At 39.5% G+C, this 21,802-nt stretch overlaps 1 protein-coding gene across 6 annotated transcripts in view; it reads right to left on the minus strand.

Annotated features, from left to right (window-relative positions):
- Nucleotides 1-21,802, minus strand: part of CHD9 (chromodomain helicase DNA binding protein 9) — a 49,402-nt gene that overhangs the window by 4,111 nt on the left and 23,489 nt on the right. For 4 of the 6 annotated variants that reach the window (XM_039352407.1, XM_039352411.1, XM_039352413.1 and 1 more), the window contains 27 exons: nucleotides 21,493-21,614; nucleotides 21,031-21,274; nucleotides 19,653-19,829; nucleotides 18,601-18,744; nucleotides 17,801-18,056; nucleotides 17,197-17,407; nucleotides 16,322-16,517; nucleotides 16,056-16,223; nucleotides 14,884-15,063; nucleotides 14,289-14,399; nucleotides 13,727-13,923; nucleotides 13,031-13,230; nucleotides 12,733-12,892; nucleotides 11,900-11,989; nucleotides 11,586-11,689; nucleotides 11,378-11,495; nucleotides 10,260-10,317; nucleotides 9,285-9,327; nucleotides 8,939-9,158; nucleotides 8,630-8,832; nucleotides 7,206-8,108; nucleotides 4,500-4,663; nucleotides 3,688-3,969; nucleotides 2,537-2,705; nucleotides 1,354-1,493; nucleotides 759-980; nucleotides 275-403 (listed from right to left, as the gene is read on the minus strand). In XM_039352407.1, coding sequence (XP_039208341.1) covers nucleotides 275-403; nucleotides 759-980; nucleotides 1,354-1,493; nucleotides 2,537-2,705; nucleotides 3,688-3,969; nucleotides 4,500-4,663; nucleotides 7,206-8,108; nucleotides 8,630-8,832; nucleotides 8,939-9,158; nucleotides 9,285-9,327; nucleotides 10,260-10,317; nucleotides 11,378-11,495; nucleotides 11,586-11,689; nucleotides 11,900-11,989; nucleotides 12,733-12,892; nucleotides 13,031-13,230; nucleotides 13,727-13,923; nucleotides 14,289-14,399; nucleotides 14,884-15,063; nucleotides 16,056-16,223; nucleotides 16,322-16,517; nucleotides 17,197-17,407; nucleotides 17,801-18,056; nucleotides 18,601-18,744; nucleotides 19,653-19,829; nucleotides 21,031-21,274; nucleotides 21,493-21,614 — 5,211 coding nt within the window. The remainder of the gene's footprint in view (nucleotides 1-274; nucleotides 404-758; nucleotides 981-1,353; nucleotides 1,494-2,536; nucleotides 2,706-3,687; nucleotides 3,970-4,499; nucleotides 4,664-7,205; nucleotides 8,109-8,629; nucleotides 8,833-8,938; nucleotides 9,159-9,284; nucleotides 9,328-10,259; nucleotides 10,318-11,377; nucleotides 11,496-11,585; nucleotides 11,690-11,899; nucleotides 11,990-12,732; nucleotides 12,893-13,030; nucleotides 13,231-13,726; nucleotides 13,924-14,288; nucleotides 14,400-14,883; nucleotides 15,064-16,055; nucleotides 16,224-16,321; nucleotides 16,518-17,196; nucleotides 17,408-17,800; nucleotides 18,057-18,600; nucleotides 18,745-19,652; nucleotides 19,830-21,030; nucleotides 21,275-21,492; nucleotides 21,615-21,802) is intronic. The other 2 variants (XM_039352408.1, XM_039352412.1) reach the window with 1 other exon arrangement.

Here is a 21,802-nt window from a genome sequence, read left to right on the forward strand (position 1 = left end):
ATCCCGGGGACAAGTGATCACCTTTTGCCACTTTCTGACAAACAGTCAATGGGTAAATCAGACTCACTTACCAAATGCAGTGATTCACTTACCAGCTGTGGCAAGAAAGGTCATAAAATGGAGCAAAACTCACTTAACAAATGTCTCATTAGCAACAGAAATTTGGGGGCTCAATTTTGGCCGTAAGTCGAGGACTATCTGTATTTAGTTGAACAAAGAGCCTAACAACTATTTGTGATCTATGGTAAAATAGTTACTCTAACAAAGCTATTACCTTTCTCGCATTTCTTCGGTTTATTAACTGAACACGTTCTTCTCCAGTAAGGCTATTGATGTCCAGCTTATTAGGATTGCGGCAACGGTGCCTTTTTTGTTTCGGTCTTCCTTCGTGAAGCTGCATTTTCTGTTATTCAAGATTTTTTTAAAAATATATATATATAAAAAAAGAGTCACTAAATGCTCTTAAATCTGTTTTCAAGTCTTTCCAGGCTGCAGGATGGAACTAAATCACATTGAATCCACTGGGACTTAAATTCAGAATATTTATGCAGCATAACGTATTTGACATTGCATTTCGTAAATTAAATAGTTCCAAACTAAGCAAAATCCAATTATGTCTATACATGCCCACAATTAAAAATCTACATTAAAAGATGTGAATCACACAGAAGGCAGGGTAAATTCTCAAGACATTAGAGGTGCAAAAAAAAAAAAAAAAAAAAGTCACTGTTTTCCATTACACCAATAAAACTACTCACAGGGATAAAGGCTCCTAAATCTTCGACATAGTCAGGATGTTCATTAAGCCATTTTTCCAAATCTTTTCTCTTAGGGGCATCGTCACCCGCAAGCCTTGTGCCATCTTTTAAATTAATAACTGGAACAGGGCTTTCTGCATCACACAGGCCTTGTGATGGTGGAAACAGAAGAGGGGGCATTAGGCCTAGACCAACCTGAGGGGTACCAACACTATGACAAACCTGGAAGAAAATGGAAAGGTGCCTCATGAGGAAAGGCAACTGCTGTAATTACACATTCGGCTTTTAGTTCTGTAAAAAAATCTCCTTGACAAATACACGCATGCACACACATACACAAAAACAGACATACACCAAGTTGAGGATGAGGCATGTTGTTTTTCTAAGGCAGGGGTCTTCAAACTTGGCCCTTTTATGACTGTGGACTTGAACTCCCAGAATTCCTCAGCCCTGTTCTATGGGTTAATGCCAAAATTAATATGATATAGTAGTTATGCTGCATATTACTAAATTCCTTCTTGTCGACCGTATGGATGCCAAAGCCCTCAACATTAATATTTCAATTTGCTTCAAAAACTAACCCAGATTTACTCACATGGTTAGGCGTTTTGCTTCTATTTAAAAATAAGATATCAACTCCTTCCACATTTTTTCTTCTTCCTCTCCTCTTTTTCACTGCAGGCTGATCAGTGGCAATTACCCCATTTGCACAAGCTATCGACTGGTTAGAGGTTCCTAATGAAATTGAACATAAAATTATCAGCTGAAAGAAAACAAAACCGATCAAACCTCTAGACAGAATCTATGACAGCAACAATACTCCTTGGTCGGGCTCTGCAATTGATTTGGCAACTGGCTGCCTAAAACATAGAAAGGTGAGTGTTGCATTTTTCTGCAAATTATTTTACCAGCCCAGCCTTTTTCCAGAATGATCCGACTGCTACAGGGCTACTAATGAAGCAAGACCATAAATCAAAGCTAAAATTAACATTTTCAGAAATTACTTGTAGAATCAACTTTTATTTTTCCAGTTGATTAGCTGTTATCGTATAAATTGATTTGGTGCCTCTTAACCCTGGTTTTTATGGGGGGAGGGGGACATGGGAGAGTGGGGATACATGTCAACAATTTTAGCCACACCAAGGATCTTTTCATCACCGTCAATGCTTGGCTGTCCTGGTGGTGTGGCTTCCATCTGTTTTTCTATGCCGGTTATGTTACAAACATGCTGACTCATATAGTGCTACAAACACTGGTAATTACATCAAAAAAAGCAGCCAGGGCAGGAAAAAGTAACCTTGCTGTCACCCATTTTTAAAAACCGTTAAGGAAGTACAAGGCAGAAAAGTAAAAGCTGGTGCCTGGCCACATGAAAGAAGCTGAGAAAGTTCAAAGAAAGGTTAGCCCTGACACCAAAGTAGCACTGATAGGCACAGAAATAATAAACCCTGGCTACATGTAGCAACATTGGAGAGCCCATCACACCAGTCAACTCCACTTTGGCATTCTCTCTCTCTCTCTCTCTCTCTCTCTGTGTGTGTGTTGTATGTGTGTATGTGTAAGAACATACAGCACTTTATATTGCCTGAAACTCTCTATGAAAAACCAGTGAATCTGTGGGGCTTTTCAAAACGCTACAAAGTGTCTGACGCTATCAGAGGTTATGACTCATGTCCTTTCCCCATCTGATAAAGCCATCCTATTAAACTACTGTAAAAATGGCAATAAAAAGCTACAAGCACCATTTCCTGCAGTTTCCTGACAGCTCTGGTCCTTACCTGACTCTGGCAAAGACTTTGGAAAATTGGCAAGGCTTGTCTCTGAAGCACTCTGGAGTTCATGTAACCTGGCGAGGTACTGTTGCTGTCCTAACAGGCCATCTTCGCTTTCAAATGGCCTTTTCTGAGAAAGGCCCTGCTTCTGGAAAATTAATTTCAAACCACCTTCCTGTTAAGCAAAGATCAAGAGTTAGCCGATTTCTTTGGGAAGAAGAAAGGAGTTACATGCAGAATTTCTTCCAGGCCCCTCCTCATCCCCACATGACAACACAGGTAGTCCTCGACTTAAAGCTATTCGCTTAGTGACCGTTCAAAGTTACGACGTCACAGAGAAGACTTAGGACGGTTGCAGCCTCCCCAGGGTCACGTGATCAAAATTCGGTCGCTTGGCAACCGACTCGCATTTATGACGGTCGCAGTGTCCCGGAGACACATGATTACCTTTTGCGGCCCTCTGACAAACTAAGTCAATGGGCAAACCAGATTCACGTCACTAACCGTGTTACTAACTTAGCACCTGCAGTGATTCACTTAACGACTGCCTCGCTGAGGAATATAAATTTTGGGCTCCGTTGTCATTAGTCGAGGACTACCTGTATTAACCATTGCATCCAGCCAGTTTCAATATCCAAAGCATTCAATAACTTTTATAGATAGGCATCGAAAGTGGAAATCTGTAGCTATCGAGAGACCAAGCTGGAAGAGGTTGAATTAATCAGTGTGTGTGTTCCCTGCAAACTCCAGTGTACAAACCTAAAGAGCTACGGACATTATTCTGGGGGTTTGCTAAGAGTATTTGAAATTGTAATTAATTGAACTCCCCCCACCCCCCCCTTAAAAAAAAATAAAAATTCTAAAATAAAAGATGCCATACTTTGGAAAGTAACTATGGTGCCAGAAAAAAAAAAAAGCATTGAGAAAAATTGCAAAAGAGCAAGAAACGATGCTAGGCTGTTGCTAAGTCTTGAAAACGAGATTCTCAAACGAGAGAGAGGGAGGGAGGGGGGGCAATACTCCCAAACTGCTGCTTCAAAACACCCGCGAGTATTTAGGCCAAGGAAGTAAGATTGAGAGCAGGCAGCCACTTATAGGTAAAGCATGCTGCACACCGCAATCGCAACCAGGTCCTAAGGCAATAAAAATAAACATACGTCATTGATTTTCACTGTAAACTCCTTTTCCTGCACATGCTTCTTCACCTTTGACATCTGTGGTGATTGGTCGTTTTCTTCTTTAAGGTCCGCGCTTGGGGGAGTCGGGATGCAGGGCTCGCTGTAGTCAGCAGCAGCAGAAGCAGCACCTGGGCTGTCCAGAAGCTTGGTGGTGTAGAAGGAAGCCACAGGATTGCTCTCATAATTTCTCCTTGCTAAAGGCCATTTACCTTTCAGGACTGTTTGGCAAATAGTATCCAGGCGGTTAATCATAACCCGATCCTAAAACAAACAGGAGGCGGCTTAGAAATGTCATATTCCCCTCTCTCAGGACGAACGCTTGACTTGCAAGCAATCAGTGCGTAACGGCAAATGGAAAGGATGCCTCTGAACAGTTTAGATCTAGGAGAAGTCCTTTCCCGTTTTAACACTCCTTGCTAGCACTGATGGTGTTACCTAGTTAGGGTCATGAAACGTCTGCAAGAAAACAAAGCAAGCTTGGAGAGCACCAAGGACTCATCATTGCAACCCTGGGCCAGAAATGTTCTCCTTCATTTCCTGTTTTACCACAAAACTACCCCAAGAGAACTTACAGCCTGTACTCGGTCAAAGGGACAAAAGCACACACGTTACTAATAACCATTTGTCTGAAATGCAATAGGTTTTCTTGCTACAGGAAGGGGTTGGACTAGAAGACCTCCAAGGTGCCTTCTGTTATTTAGCTTTTTTGAACTACGACACGGTTTTTAACCTGAAGTGAACATATTCTAATTTTCATTTCGTGGCAGTTCAGCATTTGGCTACAACTTTACCTTGGGCCAGTAGGAAGCAGCTAACATGTATCCACCTTGTAAGATACAATTAGAATTGGGCGTTCCGTTATTCATTTGGAAACTGTCCTGGGTTTCGTCCTGCACAGTGCTTATGGAAGCTACGCTTTCTTCATCGTACGCTTTCAGGTGAGCGGTCCCTTCCCCTGGAGGAAATGTTAAGAGAATCAGTTAACAGGACACTCCAAACCAGTGGTTCTCAACCTTTTTAATGCCGCGACCCCCAACCGGTCGTAAGTCGAGGACTACTCAACTGGTGCAGCACCGTTTGCAGAATGGGACTTTTGGCGGGCTCAGCAGGGCAGAGACAGCCTGGACAATTCCTATTGGCTTTTGAAAGCCAATAGAATTAGACTCTATTCAAGAGAGTCTATTCTATTGGCTTTCAAAAGCCAATAGAATAAAAGGGAGTAGCACAGCTAAGGAAAAGAGGGGAAAAAAATGGCGGACTGCGTTGTTTGGCGACCCCCGTGAAATGGTCGTTCGACCCCAAATGGGGTCCCGACCCACAGGTTGAGAACCACTGCTCCAAACCTATGCAGAGGTTTGACGGGCACCACTGTACAACACGCTTCCTCGCACTCCCTGCCCACCAAATTCTGAAGTACATACAAATAGTCCTCAATGTCTATGGAGGCTCTCAATCGTCCAGGCCATGGTTGTCCCAAAGGTGCTTTTTCCCAAAAGGCGACTGGACTTCCTTGTTACTTTCCTTGGAAACGTTTCACTTCTCATCCAAGAAGCTTCTTCAGAACTTTGGATAAAGCACCCTTTGGGATAGATAGTCCTTGATTTATTAACATTCGTTCAGCGACCAGTCAAAATTACGTCGCCACTGAATGAGTGGCATTTTTCAAGGGTAGCACCAGGGCCGGGCCAGGTTGGGCTGGAAGAAGAGCTTCTTATCCGACGCTCCATCTGCTTAACAACCTGTGACATTGCTTAACCACCAGGAGTGCAGTTACTAAGTGGTCGTTAAGCGAGATATCAATGGCCGCCTTGCTCAATGACTAAGATTATGGTGCCAATTCAGGTCATAAGTCGAGGACTATTGGTAAATGCATTTTTTGCTTTACAGATGAGAGAAATTAAGTTAGAAGGAATGGGCTTGAGATGCAGGACAACAACAATAATACCGGTTTTCAAATCTTAGGACAAACAATGCCTGCCCCGCTATACACAATGTCACAATTGTAAGAAAATAAAAATGAGAATCTGATCATCAAGCACCTAAAAATGAGCACAGGAACATTAAAAAATTGTACCTAGACAATTAAAGGGGATTAAATTGCATTGATGAATGTTTCAGGCTAGCCACAAAACGTTCTACCAATTTCTTTTGCAAGCCATCTAGGAAAGTAGAATGTGGCTTAATAAATTTCTGGTGATTGTATCAGAAAAATCTTAGCTCCATATTTAATTTTTTCTTACTGGATGGAACCGTTATGAAATGATTAACTAGCTATTGATATATTTATTGTCTTTGTAAATACATAATTACCTAGCTTTTTTGTTTTTTGCTCTATAAAAGTTATTTTTAAAGAGTAAAAAAATTCTGGAGTAATCTGGAACTTATTTTCCCATCCACAAACACTATGAAGATTACACTGCAGATAAGTCTTTTGATTGTGCAGCTTTCTGGATTCAGGTTGCAACTTTTAAAGATGCATTTCTATATCCATATAGAAAATGTACAAATTTTCATGTGAATTAAAAGGACAACCTTGCATCAAAAGAGAGATCAGGATGAAACAAATCTGAGAATGAGCAAATGACATATTGGAAGTATTTTGTACAAATAGGTAGACACTGGGCAAGGAGGGAAAAGGGAGGACTGTAATGCAGAAAATTGTTCTCTGTATGGAGTACAAAATAATAACAGACAGAACTTCTTCTCATTCTGACTATACTGTAGACGACTCCATCTGATATTTTCCTTGCTCTCAAGCAAGATTAATTTCCCCCCAGCAAGTCTGATTAGAGCAGACATGTCAAACACAAGGCCCGGGGACCGGATGCGGCCAGCGAAGTGGTTTCATGTGGCCCATGAAGCCAACCTGGAAACAGTGAGAGAACGGCCCCTGCTGGCTTGGCCCTGGCCCAGGCCGGCCGGGAGCCAATGTACAATTTTGTGGTGGCCATCTATGCTGAAACACATTCAGTCTTAGCTCCACAAGGCCATCTGGAAACAGTGTCGGCCACGTCGGCCCCACCCTGGGTGCATGCTGGGGAGGTGTCACCCTTTGTGAGGAATGAAGAAATGCACCATCGCCTGTAAGTGGCCAGCAAATGGCCCTCGCCTACTTCACATATCCGGCTTGATGGCTCTGCCCTGGTCCCACCCCTTTCTGCCAGAGACCCTCAGATCTGTCCCACTCCTGCCCAGGCCCCCACAGGCCCCCTTGAGGCGAATGATGTAGAGCTGGCCATGCTCACCCAGTAGGTTACACCCACTCCATCCATGCCCACTCAGTAGGCCCCCCCGCCCCCCCGAAGGCAACTGCAATGCTGATGCGGCCCTCAATGAAATTGAGTTTGACACCCCTGGATTAGAGAATCTCTTTGTCCTTCTAAAACACATTACCTAGGACTCAAAAGACCATGCTTCATCTGAAAATCCGTGAAAAGGTAGTTTATGCCTTTCTCTGAATCAGCTTTTGAGTTCTTTTTTTTTTTAAAGGCACTTACGTCTCTTTTGTGCCTCCTCTTCATCACTGTCACTCTCTTCCGACGAAGAGGAAGAGGAGGAGGAAGAGGAGGAAGAAGAGGAAGAGGACGATGACGCCGAAGAGCAAGATGAAGAAGATGAAGAGCTGGATCCTGATCTGGAACGAGAGCAAGAGGAAGAAGACGACGATGAAGACGACGATGGCCTGGAAGAACAGGACGATCTATCTGAATCGGAGTCTGAATCAGAACTAGAGTCGGATCCTCTCTTCCCAGATCTTGGCTTTTTGGAAGCAGCGTTTAGCGTTAAGGGTTCGGTCCTTGCCGCAACCATGCGCCTGTCGCTCTCAGCCTTCGGGACAGGCTTAGGGTCTGCAGAGAGGGAGGGTGAGCCACTCTTTGGACTCGTCGGTTCTGCCTTCACTCCCATCTGCAGGTTTTCAGGAGACACGGACTCTTCGTCGGAAGAATGAGGTTCTTTGTGGTTTTCATCGTTAAGTTTTGGGTCCTCAAGCACATTCCCTTTCACATCAGGCAGCCTGGCTGGAGGCACGAGAGGAGACGCAGACAACGCCGCCTGGTACTGTTGCAAGAGCGGAGTAGGAGTCCTCGAGAGCGCGACTTTGCTGTGGCTGTAGTTCCTCTGAGCTGACATAAAGGAAAGTTCAGGATCGCGGAGGATGTGGTAATCTGTCCTGCTAACGCCGTGTTTCGCAGCACCAACCAATAAATCCCAATCATGGGTCCCACATTCCCACCAAACGGGCAAGTCTGGATTTGGCTGACAATGTTTTAATCGCTCACAGAGCTGAGGATGGCGGACCGCTTGCTCTCGTACCTTTCTCAGGAGCTCAATACGGTATAAGGTTCGAGATGCACGTTCTTCTGTTATTGGCTGAATGAAAAGATTTGAATCCACAAACTCTGCACAAGGAAACACAACCAAGAATTAAGACTCGTAACAAGATCTTCTAAGTTCCATTGGAATCTTGGACATTGAAGATGTTTTATTTATTTATTAAGAAAATATTACTTAGCCACCCAACCCAGTGTGTCTCAACCTTGACAATTTTAAGGCATGTGGGCTTCAACTCCCAGAATTCCACAGCCAGCTGGCTGTGGAATTCTGGGAGTTGAAGTCCACATGCCTTAAAATTGTCAAGGTTGAGAAACACTGACTCAACCCCCCTCCCAGATCTTTTTTTTCTTTCACTGAAGATTTAATGCTATCTTCTAAGGTTAAAAAAAAAAAAAAATCTAGGAGCTAGCATTTGCTTTGGGGGAAGAATTTCTAAACATTGCGATATATTAAAATAGGCATTTCATAATGTAAGTTTTCTGTCATAGGACAACTTTTCAGGTATGAGTTTTATGTTTTTATTGCTCCTAAATCAGTTTTACTTTCTTTTTTTTGGGGGGGGGGGAAGCAATTATAAGGAACCCACCATCTTTTGAAGGGAGGCGGCAAACTCTTCTGCACATGGCCATGAATGCGTACAGATATTTCTCTAAACTTTCATCCGTTTTTTTATGTAGCCTCGCCATTGCTCTAAATTTTGTCCAGTCAAACTGGGCTCTGTCTGGATCAAATACTACACCAAAAGTAGACACCACTCTGTAGAAGTCAGCTTCTTCTCTTCTTGTCCATCTAGATGGAAGGGCAAAAGGGAAAATTGATCACAAATAAACCATCTTTCCAGAACACCATGAAGGAATCAGAAGACTTTTTGTGATCTGCAAAATTCAGAGTCTACCTTTGTTGTCTTTCAATTTTGGCAGCCACTTTTGGATTTAAAACAGCTTCTTCGAAAGCAGATGGCATCACACATGCCTGGACAGAAAATGGTGCTTGAATTGGCTGGCTTTGCCTGTTCTTACTGGTACGCTGATATGCTGTTATGAGACGACGCAACCGTGTTGTTAAGGCAGACTGAGTTGGCCAGTAAAGCTTGTCTCCTTCAATCAATTGACCCTCTGTAATTGACAGAGATGACTATAATAACTGGTATTGGTTTACCACATTAAGTATCAAACAAAGTGGAAGGTTGCATTTCAGAAGCACAATTGTTGAAGAAGAAAGTTAAAACCATGAGATTTTACCTCCATCTCCTATTATAAGATCCCCAGGCGATGAGGCATCATCCTAAGAAATAACATTTAGAACGCAAAATGAACAGAATTCAGTTACAATATACGCCGCATTTTGAAGTTGACTCAACCCACCAAAAGAACCAGTAATTTAAAGTTAACTAGGGATGACTGACAACTCTGATTTAAACATAAACTCATGAACTCTCTTTACAAAACCCATGATTTCTGTATACAAAGTAAAAAAAAATGCATCATATGAAATGAATGCAGTTGTAAACAATACAGCAATGAATGTAACTGTAAATATTTACAGGACTTATAGGCTGCTCCAATCAGAACTGGCGTGAATGTTGGGGGAAAAGCATTCTTCCTAACTAGATTTATTGGGGAGGCAGATGTTATGGGGAGAAAGCTCTCCTACAGATGTTCAGACCCTGAACTATGCCGAGCTTTAAATGTGCAACCAGCATCTTGATTTGCACCTGAAAGACCACTGGTAAGCAGTGGAGCTTTCACACCATTGGTGTTATATGGGAGTAATGAAAGGAGTCCATAGCTACTGGGACTGATGTACTGGATCAGCTGTAGCTCTGCATACTCTTCAAATGCAGTACCAAAGTGGTCACACTGGAACAGACCAATCGAGAGGCGATTATGGCCTGAGTGACTGTGAGCAAAACCTCCCATTCTAGAATGGGTCACAACTGGCACATCAGATGAAGCAATGAGAATGGCCTCCTAGCCATTAATAGCCACTCGAATAGGAGTTGTGAGTCCAGTAGGAGTTATAAGCCAGTTCAGGACTGGGGGGGGGGGTATAACCCCATCCAGAATTAAATTTGGAGCTTCCTTGGAGTCGGATGCCTTGCAAACCTGGAGTTATTCCATCTTGCTTGGATTAAGCCTTAACCTCCCCATCCAGATCCAAACAAATTTACCCAGACTGTAAAGAAACAAATGAATGATGAACTGAAAATGTGTTACCTCCATATCGTCTTTAAACAAGGCTGGGGCTGGTTTGTATTCTGGGTCTTCTACATCCCTAAGAAACACGTTCAACACAGAAGTGTAAATGATATGAAACTGAATAACTATCTTTTAGTTACTAAAAAAATTAGAATGATAAAATGAGTTTATTTGCAGGGAAAAACAAGTATTACCTAAAAAGCTTGATTCTAATCATCTGATTCCTTTCATTTTGAAATTGTTCTTTGAAAAAGACCACTTGGTGAAGTTACATGTAAAATGTTCAAATTATCATAATTATCAGATTATGGTCCTAAAACCTTCTGTTTTGCAAAGTATATAACTTGATGACACAATACTAAATGAATCAACGTAATTGTTAATATAATGTTTATGGATTTGCAGAGGTGATTATGTGTCATCAAGTCATCCTAGCGACCACCTAGATAGATTGCAGAGATCACCCAGACAGAGATGCAGAGAGCTACTTGATGATAATTCCTTAAAATAACTGGCTATTGAATTGCTTTTTCATTTAACAGCGTACTGTTAGTTTCCCATTAATCTCCTGTTTACACAAATATTTATACAGCATGATAAACAAGATAAAGCTTGACTCCTAAAGATCATGCAGATACTTCACACAGTTTCTTGGAAACCATAATTTGCTGTTGCCTTCTTCCAATACCCTTTTTCAATTCCTTAATCTCTAGTCTATGGCTTGACTAGGCTCAAATGATCCTATTTCATTAGGCAAAGTTGCTTTCTGAAAAGGACTGTAATGCTGAGATAGATGGAAGTAAAGAAAGGAGGACGAGCAGAAAAAGTGATATTGCACAGCTGGAGGACTTGAAAGATCAGGTGAGGGACAAATTGTCAGGGACAAAATCTATGGTTGCCAACAGCAGACAATACCTTAATAACACATGTTCAATCCATAGCTAAAAGGTTTGGTATCTTCCAGCAAAGTAATCTAGCCTCTTTTTTCCCCCACAAAAAATGTAGCTATCTTTTCTTATAGGTCCTAGGGGGTTTGTCTCAGCAGAGTTAAAATCAGATTAATTATTAAATGGATAGAATTTGCATGGCCACTAAAAATGGCAACCGGCTTTCAAAAGTAGTTTAAAAATTCATACCCATCCATATAGTCATTTGCTCTCTGCTCAGCTGCCACAGCCTTATCATCCGGTTTCCCCACTCTTTCTAAGAAGCAAAGGGCGGCGTCTGCTCTAATTGTGTTATATTTTTCATAACCTGGAAAGAAATGTATTCAGAATATAAACTCAAAAGACAAACTTCACCCAAAAGAAAAAAACAACAACAGATAATGTCCTTATGGCTTACCATGTTTAAAAACACCTATCAATAGAGATTTATCTGCTTCTGTATCCCACCATTCAGCTGGCACTTCAGAGTGGTCTGGTTCTGGGATCCAAATATCAATTTCACTGAAAAGATTTACCAGAAAGCAGGTGTTAAGTCTTCCCATCATGAGATATAAACTTTTCCCAATACAGAAATGTGACAACATATATAAATATCTAGCTTCTAAATTAAAAGCATCAAAAATTCTGTTAAAACTCAATTTTAATTCAAAAGCTACTAACGTTACTTAATTTTGATCAAGAAGTAAAAGAAACAATCTCAGTATCATTTACCTGGCATCAACTCCTTCAAAAACTTTTTGGAATTCATTACCAATGACTTCTTGCTTCAAGTAATACAGCATTCTAACTCGAAGTAAAACCCTAAGCATGCACATAAAGATAAATATAAAGCCATTTGTTACATTCAGATTGTTTTCATTTGAAACAGTTCTTAATATGTATTAGGTATGTCCAACCATATCCTATGATCACTTATCAACTAATATCACAAACGTCTGGTTTATTTTCCTTGGCAAGATTCTAGATTGCCTTTCTTTAAAAAATAAAATAAAATATAATTGTATATATTTTTTCCCTTTGTGTGTTTCACCTAAACTTAGCTGAACAGACACATAAAGTCAAGTTATTTTGAGACATCCCCAAAAGCCTACAGGGAGAAGTTAAACCAACTGTGCTTCATTAAATCCAGAAAAATGAATGGACCACTTCTGAAAATATATAAATACAAGAGCTTCTGGCTACATAATGCTCTCTGTTAATGTTCTAAGATAATACATGGCTGTATAAAAAATTATCAGCTGCTTCCAAACTGGGAGATGAAAACAAATATTGAATGAGTAGAATATTTCTCCCAAAAGGTACAAGTCTATCCTTATTCTCTCTCGCCTCCTCTTAGATACTAGTGCCATTTCAAGATATACCTGCACATGCAGAAGCTACTGATTCAACAAAATCATTACCATTAACACTTATTTCATTAAAAATGTCCATACTGTTTAACTCAGTAGGTTTAGTAAAAGGATTTGTTTGTATTTCTAGAAAACATATTTTAAAATCACATTCACAATTTTTTATAATAACCCAAGGCTTACAGTGACACTTACTTATTACAATGGTGTTTTATGTGCTTTTTATACCCATCATCTTGCAACAAATGTTCTGGATTGTACTTGCGAAGCCACTCAGCTTTATGAATATCAAATGTGCTTGTTTGGGTCTTAACTTTCTTTCCTTTTCTGCCCCTGGGAACAGGGGCTGACAAACCTAGGCCAAATAAGAACAGAAGGCAGGAACGTACATTTTTATCATACTTTATAAGAATCGTGTTTGAATAATAGATTCTTCTTTTTAAAATGAGCTTTTTGTTTCCTTGCTCGGTAACATGCTTTTAAAAAGACTTACCTAAGTGATTCTGTAATTCTCGAGCTTGCCCATTCTCAGTCGGCGTAATAAGATCCCAAATAAAACTTTTAATCTTTTCATCTCCTCTATAATGGACGAGGCAATATGCTAGGAGGGCTCGGCAAATGATCTCCACATCTTGTTCGTTTAGCTGTCTCTTGAAGCGCCCGTGAGATAAAATTTCTCTCCAACGACCCCATCTATTTCATTTTAATTTTGAACATTTGAAACAAAAGTGACATACGTCAGATGACTTTTTATGTCTTAATGCCCAGTGTTCTTAATTAAATGCATATTCTGGATTCTTTCATTTCTATCAATAGATGACAGGATTGGCAATTCAAGTTGTCAATCATTCATTAGGATGCCATTAAGGATGCAAAGATCTGAATAACTGTTGTAATGCAACACTTTAAATTATTTAAATTCTATGCATTCTACTCTGCTGCATTAACTGGACTTTTTTTTTTTTTTGTCTGTGACCAAGGACAATACAGTATGATTTCAGTATTTGCTGAAAGATAAAAGTTTTGTGATCAGTACAATCTATTCTTACAAAACATTACATTATTTTGTTAAATTACATTATTGGAAGCACAAACACCAGGAAAAAAGAGTGTAAAGTGAGACAATACTCTTTTAAAAAGATGCACTTTCTTTTTACTATTCCAGAGTAAAAGAAAAAAAAAATCTTACCCGTAAACTAACAGGTTTTTTTCAACCCTGAAGCATTCTGTTCTTCCATATCCACTGGAGCGATCACAAGGTCTTCTAAGTTTTGGTTTATCCTCTCCTTCACTTTCGATGTCAGATAACTCAGCAAGTTCATCTTTTGTAGCATTAAACGGTCTTGTTTGCTTCCTAATTCTTGGGGTGTCAATAACCAAGCTATTCTGCATAATATAAATAAATGTGGATTTGAAATATCTCTGCAGATTAAGACAGACAGGTTCAAATTTCCAAAGCCTTATGGTTATATAAAGAGTACTACAAGAGCCTATGTAAACCAGGATAAAAGCGTATTTATTCCATGCCATTCCCTTAAATCTGTCTAACTCTTCAAAAGTTCCATAAAGTCCAGTGTCTTTCAGATGGTTATATAAACAAAACATGTACATAATTATAGCAGTAGACCATTATTCTAGTCGGAATTTTTTATCCATAAAAATCGCTCAAAGTTATTATAAATTGTTTTTTTAAAAATTAGCCATGGTCACTCAGCAAAAACACTCGTAAATTTAATTGAAAATGTACTTACTCTACCACTGATGGCATCTATGTCTATTTCAGCTTTTTTGGCCCATTTCTGCCAGAAGTTAGGATCATCTAATGAAATATCTGTTCTGTTTCCAGATGCAACAAAACTAGCCTGAAATAAACAATAAAGCACCATAATATAGCAATTCTTTTTTAAGGTATGGCGAATTAGGTAACAGTGTACCTTAAAACCAGGAATGAATCCCCTTTGCAGGATCAGATACTTTATCAATCGTTAGTTACATATGATACAAATGTATATAAGTGTTCTGTAATTCAGATTCAAATTAGCCACACAGAATTATTTACAGGTAACGTCTCAATCTTTGAGCATGAAGCTTTTCCCATTCTGAGCGCAGCTCTGGGGGTTTGAAAACAAAACAAACAGCTCCAAGCATTTTGGAAAGGTTAAGCTCGACAAACATAAAGAGCGTGTTCTTGAGTTCAAATACTAACAGCATATTCAAAACAACCCATTCTGTACTCCAAGCAATTCAAAACAAAACATTTCGTACCTCTTTTAAGAACTCTTCAGAATTTTCTCAGTGACCTGTGGAAAAGGCACATTTTATATTTGCGGAAGAGTTTCTAACTACCTTAGCGAATGTAGAGCCCCTTCCTTCAGATTCAATTGTGATCGTTTTTGTCCGGCGTTGCAAGATTTGATCAATGTCTTCTTCACAGAACTTAGAGCCTTCATCCTCTTCGTCCATGATGGCGCCGTACGCGCCTCTTCGAAGCAAGTCCTCAATTTCCTTTTTAGAAAGTTGCTGGATCTAAGGAAGTAGGATTTGGATACATTTAAAAAAGCAAGAAAAAATAATTTTGTTTCATTACGGTCTGGCATAAAAAAAAACACTTTTTGTTTAATCGTATACGTAATTTAATGGGGGAAAAAAACCCCAATTTCTTTGTATCTTTACTGGAAATGTTCCAAAACATTATATTATTCTGGTTTATTTTAATATTATCGAGCTATTTTAGCTATTTTAGTCCTTGACTTACGACCACAATGGAGCTCAAAATTTCTGTTGCTAAGTTAAGAAAGTTGTTAAGTGAGTTTTGCACCATTTTTCCACCTTTCTTGCCACGGTTTGTAAGTAAATCACCGAAGTTAAGCTAGTAACAGGGTTGTTAAGTGAATCTTGCTTCCCCATGGACTTTGCTTGTCAAAAGGTCACAAAAGGGAATCACGTGACCCCAGGACAATGCAACCGTCATAAATCTGAGTCGGTTGCCAAGCGTCTGAATTTTGATCATGTGACTATGGGGATGCTGCAATGGTTGTAAGTGTGAAAAACGGCCATAAGTCACTTTTTCCAGTGCTGCTGTAACTTCGAACGGTCAGTAAACAAACTATTGTAAGTCGAGGACTTTTCAGGATTGGGCTTTTTAGCCAGGCCACCACAAATAAAACCAACCCATGTTTTCTTATTTAAATGGATGCACAGTTTTTAAGAATCCCCAGGCTGTATTTTGTAGGCTCTCCTTGAAGTCAGACCTCTAAGGGCAGAATGCAACACCAGAACAAACAGTGTTCTTTCTTCAAGATAATCAAGGATGTAAACGAAGTTTTGTTGCAACATGAACAGGGCTTCGAGATTGTAATGAAAGTAAAAGAGCAAGAAATGGTGCAAAGTTTCACGAGATGCTTCACTTTTAAAGATTTCCTTTGGAAATTGGTTGGGGTGGGGAAAGCACTTTTTCTTCTTTTCCATTTTATGCTACTAGATTATTATTTTTTTTTAAGGAAACAAAGGGTACGTACACCGCCGACGCTATTTTCTCTGCCGCTCATGCTCTGCAAAACAGCTTTATCTAAACCAAGCTTTAGGCTTGCTCTGTCAAACATCTCCCTTTCGTAGGAGTTTCTTGTTATCAGCCTGTAGACTTTCACCGCCTTGTTTTGACCAATCCTATGGCAACGCGCTTGAGCCTAGGGAGACAGGACACGGATCCATCACAAAGGGGAGGTCATAATTAATTCATTAAATTTCCTAGAGCGCGGTTCAAATGGACATTTTGACGTTGTACCTGCAAATCATTCTGAGGATTCCAGTCTGAATCGAAAATGATACAAGTATCAGCTGCTGTTAAATTTATGCCTAATCCGCCCGCTCTGGTGCAGAGAAGGAAAACAAACCGGTCAGAATCCGGCTTGCTAAATCGATCAATGGCAGCCTGACGTAAGTTTCCTCTTACTCGTCCATCGATTCGCTCGTACAGATACCTTTGGAGTGTAAAAAAGAGGGGTCAAAAAGGCCATCTATGTCAAAATTGAACAGCTCTCTCTCTCAACAGAAGGGGAAGGATACAACACCATCTATCTCCAGTCAACAACACAGTCCTTTCAGCACACCCTTTGCACCACTCGGGTGACTCTGAGGACACAGATAAACCTCCAGGTAGCATTAACGACTCGCTAAAAGAATGCAAATGACCAGCTGTCTGCAAGGAGTATAAATCTTTCCATTCCCCCACCATCCAGTCACAGCTGAAGAAGCTTCTGGGATGAGAAGCGAAAGGTCTTCAAAGAAAAACAAGGAAGTCCAGTTTGCCTTGTGAAAAAGCATCTTTGGGACAACTATGACCTGGATGATGGAGAATCTCCCTTGGCATGTAAAAAAAAAAAAAAAAGGAAGCAATTTAAAGAAAGCCCTGTTAGCATTAGAGTTAAAATTCAAATGGATCAAACAGCTAATATTTGATATCTAAATATCAGTAGGCTTGTCAACTCAAGCTCCGGGTGTTGAAATCCATACATCTTCAAGCTGTCAAGGTTGGGAAACACAAACATTAAAGGTAAATCCACAGCCCGCTATTCATGCACAGCTCGGCACATTAACCAAGTACACGGAAAAGCACTTAAGGTGAGCCCAACATGGATATTTGCAATATGGAAAGCTCACCTTTTATGTATTAGGTAATCTTCCAGGATATCAAGACAGCGGACCATCTGAGAGAAGATAAGCACCTTGTGGCCTCCTGCTTTCATTTTTGGAAGAAGTTTATCAATGAGGACTAGTTTCCCAGCAGATTGGATCATTGCTTGCAGGTGAAAATCAGGAGCTGTCAGACTATAGGTTTCCCTAAATTCTCCTAAGATTTTTTCCTCAGCCCCTGTTCAGGAAAAGCAGAAAAAAACCAATTTGCATTATTCTTTTGTTTCCAAGTACAGAAATATTATACAATTTTGGGTCTGAACTGCATCAGAAGCATGTCAGAAACAGAGCACAAATCCTCCACCATTAGCATAATGAAATATTTACTGCCGTTCACCATCCTTGGACACTTTTATGAATGCTCCTCATACAAATTCTCAGGTGAAATGACAGCTGTTATTCATATATTAATGTTACACAAAGCAACATTGTTCTAAGTGTGTTGTAAACAAATGGATTCTCAAGGAGGCTTTAAGGAACTGATCCTAATTGTAAAGTCAGTGATGATGGCCTCGCTATAAACGAGGCCTAAAGTAAGTAAAAAGAGTTGTTTTTTTTAAAATATACCTACCTTTGATAAGATATGGGTGATTGCAGCATTTCCTGAGTTCCATCATGGTATTAACTAAGTTAGGCACATTAGCTTGCCCTGCCCCTTTGGATAAAAATGCAAAGTTTTTCTCTAAAATAGCTCGATAATATTTCTTCTGGATATTTGTTAACTCCACTTCAATAATAGTCTCTTGCTTGGGAGCCAATTTCTTCTCTACATCTTCTTTGAGTCTTCTTAGCATCATTGGTTTCAGAATAGCCTGCAGCTTTTGTACCTATATAAAACATAACAACTAACTAAATGCCAAATAACTAGAATTTACAAGCTATTCAGTCACTACGCAAGGTTGCTAAAGGTTCAGAACTAAAAAGGCTGCTTGGTACTTTTTCATAAGAGTCACAGACTCCCCATTTTATAATTTAAAAAAAAAAACAAACGTTAGTTATAGAAAATAGAATTTTGAAGGAAGTACAAGTCCCATAACTGCCATCTCTGGATAACACAGCACAGGAAAAAAGAGAGCTAAAGGTTCAGGCAATTAGTTCTACATACAGTTCATATAAAAACTCACATTTTCTATCTGTGATTTTTTTTTCTGCCCAAATGTCTTTGTATTTATACAACTGAAATTAAACAAGAACCCTAAGAAATTAAAGTAGCTAAATTCCTGAATAACTGTGACATTCTATAAAGGCTGCTGGGGAGGCCAGCAAATAAATTAATTTACTGGCCTGTACTGAAATGGGTAACTGATCATATTCTAGTTTCTGAATGTGTATGAACGTGAATCTTAAAAGCATAATACAAAATATTCATACCTGTTCCTCTGTTTTAAGGTCTCCAAATTCCTGCATGAACGTAGATTCGGCTGGGAAGCGCAGAGGTTCAAGGAAGTGAAGTAGGCTGAATAATTCTTCTACAGTGTTTTGCAGCGGTGTGCCGGTCAATAGCACCTTATGCTCCTAAAGATGTATGGAAAATACATTTGACAAGAAGTTATAAATCATCTTTCAATGAAACTGGAATGACAAGAGCAAAATACAGAACAAGCCTATACCATTTCAGACAATTGACAGCCCAGTCTCTTCTTAAGAGCCTTAGTCATGGAGCACCTACAACCTCTGGAGGGAAGCTGTTCGTTCCACTGGTTAATTGTTCTCACTGTCAGGAAATTTCTCCTTAATTCTAGGTTGCTTCTCTCTTTGATGAGTTTCCATCCATTGCTTCTTCTTCTGCCTTCAGGTGCTTTGGAGAATAGGTTGACCCCCCCTCTTTTTTGTGGCAGCTCCTTAGATATTGGAACACTGCTATACTGTCACCCCTAGTCTTTCCTGCAATTGTTCTTCCTTTTTGGCTTCACATGCCAATTTATAAATAGTTATTTTAGTAATTTTCTTTTATCTTTTCAGTAATTTTATTTTACACGAATGATCACAAAATACATTTTGAGCAATAACATAAATGGCATGTAATAGAAAAAAAGATGGCTTAATGAGTTTAAAGATCAAGAGAATCTAGCTATATTGCAAACATAGGAGTTTCATGCAAGGTATTTACATTCAAGTTATAGAGAGGCAAAGTTATAAAATAAAGTTAAGCAAGTAAAAACACACATTCCCTTCCTGATGTGTAAGCTGCAAAGTAACAATAAACCTTTTGAGGGTGTGTAAATTCAACTCATGAGCATTGCATCTCCCACAGGATATACGGTTTTGGAAAGAAGAAGAAAAAGTGAGCAACAATAACACAACCAACTCAAGTTAAAAATCAAATATATTCCTTTATTTGGAGTTTAGTACTCTACTTTCTGTGGGTATTCATCTTTCTTGATATGAGTCCTATCTCATTACATTACAAAAGGAATACTCACAAGATTCATGAGTTTGAGTCCCTCCAGAAGTTTGCAGTTTCTATTCTTCAATCGGTGTGCTTCATCAATAATAACACAACGCCACTCAATTGCGTTGAGCTCCGGACAGCCCCCAAGAATCATTTCAAAAGTGGTGATTATGGCCTGGAACTTGTAGGTATCCCTAATGATGCGGCCCTAGGAGAATATAAATGAAAGTGAAACACAGTTTGCAACCTTATTGCGAACTTCCCATTTTTCATTGCATCTGCTTGTGAAGTTAATGGCAGGATGAGCAGGAATACTTTTTAAAATCGGTTGCCCTATATAACAAAGAATTCAAAAGGAAGTTGGTATAATAAGTTATCAGGTACTTAAGAGCCGAGGACTTTTGCAGAAATGGCAAAAATTTCTGCTTATTTAAAGGATCATATACAAGAAAGATATATTATTGTATGGAGAAGATGGATAGATTATATTCAGAAAAAGTATGGAATTAAAAAGTTTCATTTATTTTATGAATGAATATTAAATATTATAGAGAATTGTTTTATAGGTTATGGAGTTAAAGGTTAATTATGATTTTCTTTTCTTTTCTTTTTTCTTTTTTTCCCCCTTTCTTTTCTTTTTTTATTATTATAAATTTTGTTATTATTAACCCTGTATTCTGCTCTGGGAAGTGAAGAGAGGGGGGTTGGGGGTGGGAGGGAAGGTAAGGGGGGGTAAAGGTAGTATAGACAATGCTTGCTTATGAATTTATTTTACTTTAAAATTTTATTGTATTTTTTTTATAATGTTTGTATGTTAAAAAATAAAAATTTTCAATAAAGAGCCGAGGACTTGGCAGTATAAGGAAACCACAGCCGGCCACTTAATAGCTGGCCATCAACATACCAATCAACAACTAAAAAGCCATACACAGCGAAGCACCACATAAATGCTACTGCCCTAAGCACATGTTCTGGTTGTTCCCCAAGGATGGGCTCCAGTATGAGTCCGAAAATTCAGAAGACTAAACCTCTGGTCTGGCTGACCGACCCAGATTGGATCCTATAAAAAAATGATCTCCATTAAAGTGCATCTAAAATTAATTCTCAAGATGTCAACTATCTAGGTAAAGTATTTGGGAAGCATAATCTGATATCTCTAAATAAAATTCTACAGGTTTTCAGTATATTCCTTTATTTCTCGAGGGCATAAAAACCATCTATGTCACATTAAAAAAAAAAAAAAAGGCTCCAAACTGGGCAATTTTAAGACTTGTGGATTGCAACTCCTAGAATTCTGGGAGTTGAAGTCCACAAGTCTTAAAGTTGCCAGGCGTGGACACCCCACACTATGCAATACATATACATCAACTCGCCATGTTTGCTATGCAGAATTCAGTGCAGAAAATTACCTGTGAATCCCTGAAGTACATTTCATACCGCTGTATCATCTGCCTACTAATCATGCTTCCATGATAGACCACAACATTAAGATCGGTCCAGGTGCGGAACTCCCTTTCCCAGTTGGCTATGGTTGAAAGCGGCGCAATGATCAAGAAGGGTCCTTTGATACCATTCAGAAGGATTTCACAGAGGAATGTGATCGACTGGATGGTTTTGCCAAGGCCCATTTCATCTGCTAAAATGCAGTTTTGTCTGAAAAACACAAGTGCACTTGTTGGTAGGGCCATCAGGAAGAATATATACAGAATAACAGAGCTGGGAGAGACTTGGAGATCCTCTAGTCCAACCCCCTGCTCAAGCAGGAGACTCTGTACAATTCCAGATAAAGGGCTGTCCACTCTCTTCTTAAAAACCTCCGGGGATGGAGCACCCACAAGTGGTTGAGGCAAGCACTGGTTTAGAGCACATACCTATTATACCAATTGAAAAGAAGCCAGTTGACACCTTCCAGCTGGTATTCCCTGAGTTGGTTGCCATTTTTATATTCCCTGGACTGTTCTATTTTCTTCCATGAATTAGGAGGAGGGCGATCCTTGGAAATAAAATACAAAATCTTTGAAATTACCCTCTTGAAGAAAAACAGCAAAGAATGTATGGGGGAAGGGCTATGAAGAATATATCCCTGTAAATCTGGGACCCTGTCAACTGAAATACAGTTGCTGAAATAGGCATATTTATAAGAATAACTTATAAGAAATTAATCTGAATTTTTGTTTTCAT

Source organism: Crotalus tigris, unplaced genomic scaffold (assembly GCF_016545835.1).
Source record: "Crotalus tigris isolate CLP2741 ecotype Arizona unplaced genomic scaffold, ASM1654583v1 scf7180000018432.44079421565:4894166, whole genome shotgun sequence".
NCBI lineage: Eukaryota > Metazoa > Chordata > Lepidosauria > Squamata > Viperidae > Crotalus > Crotalus tigris.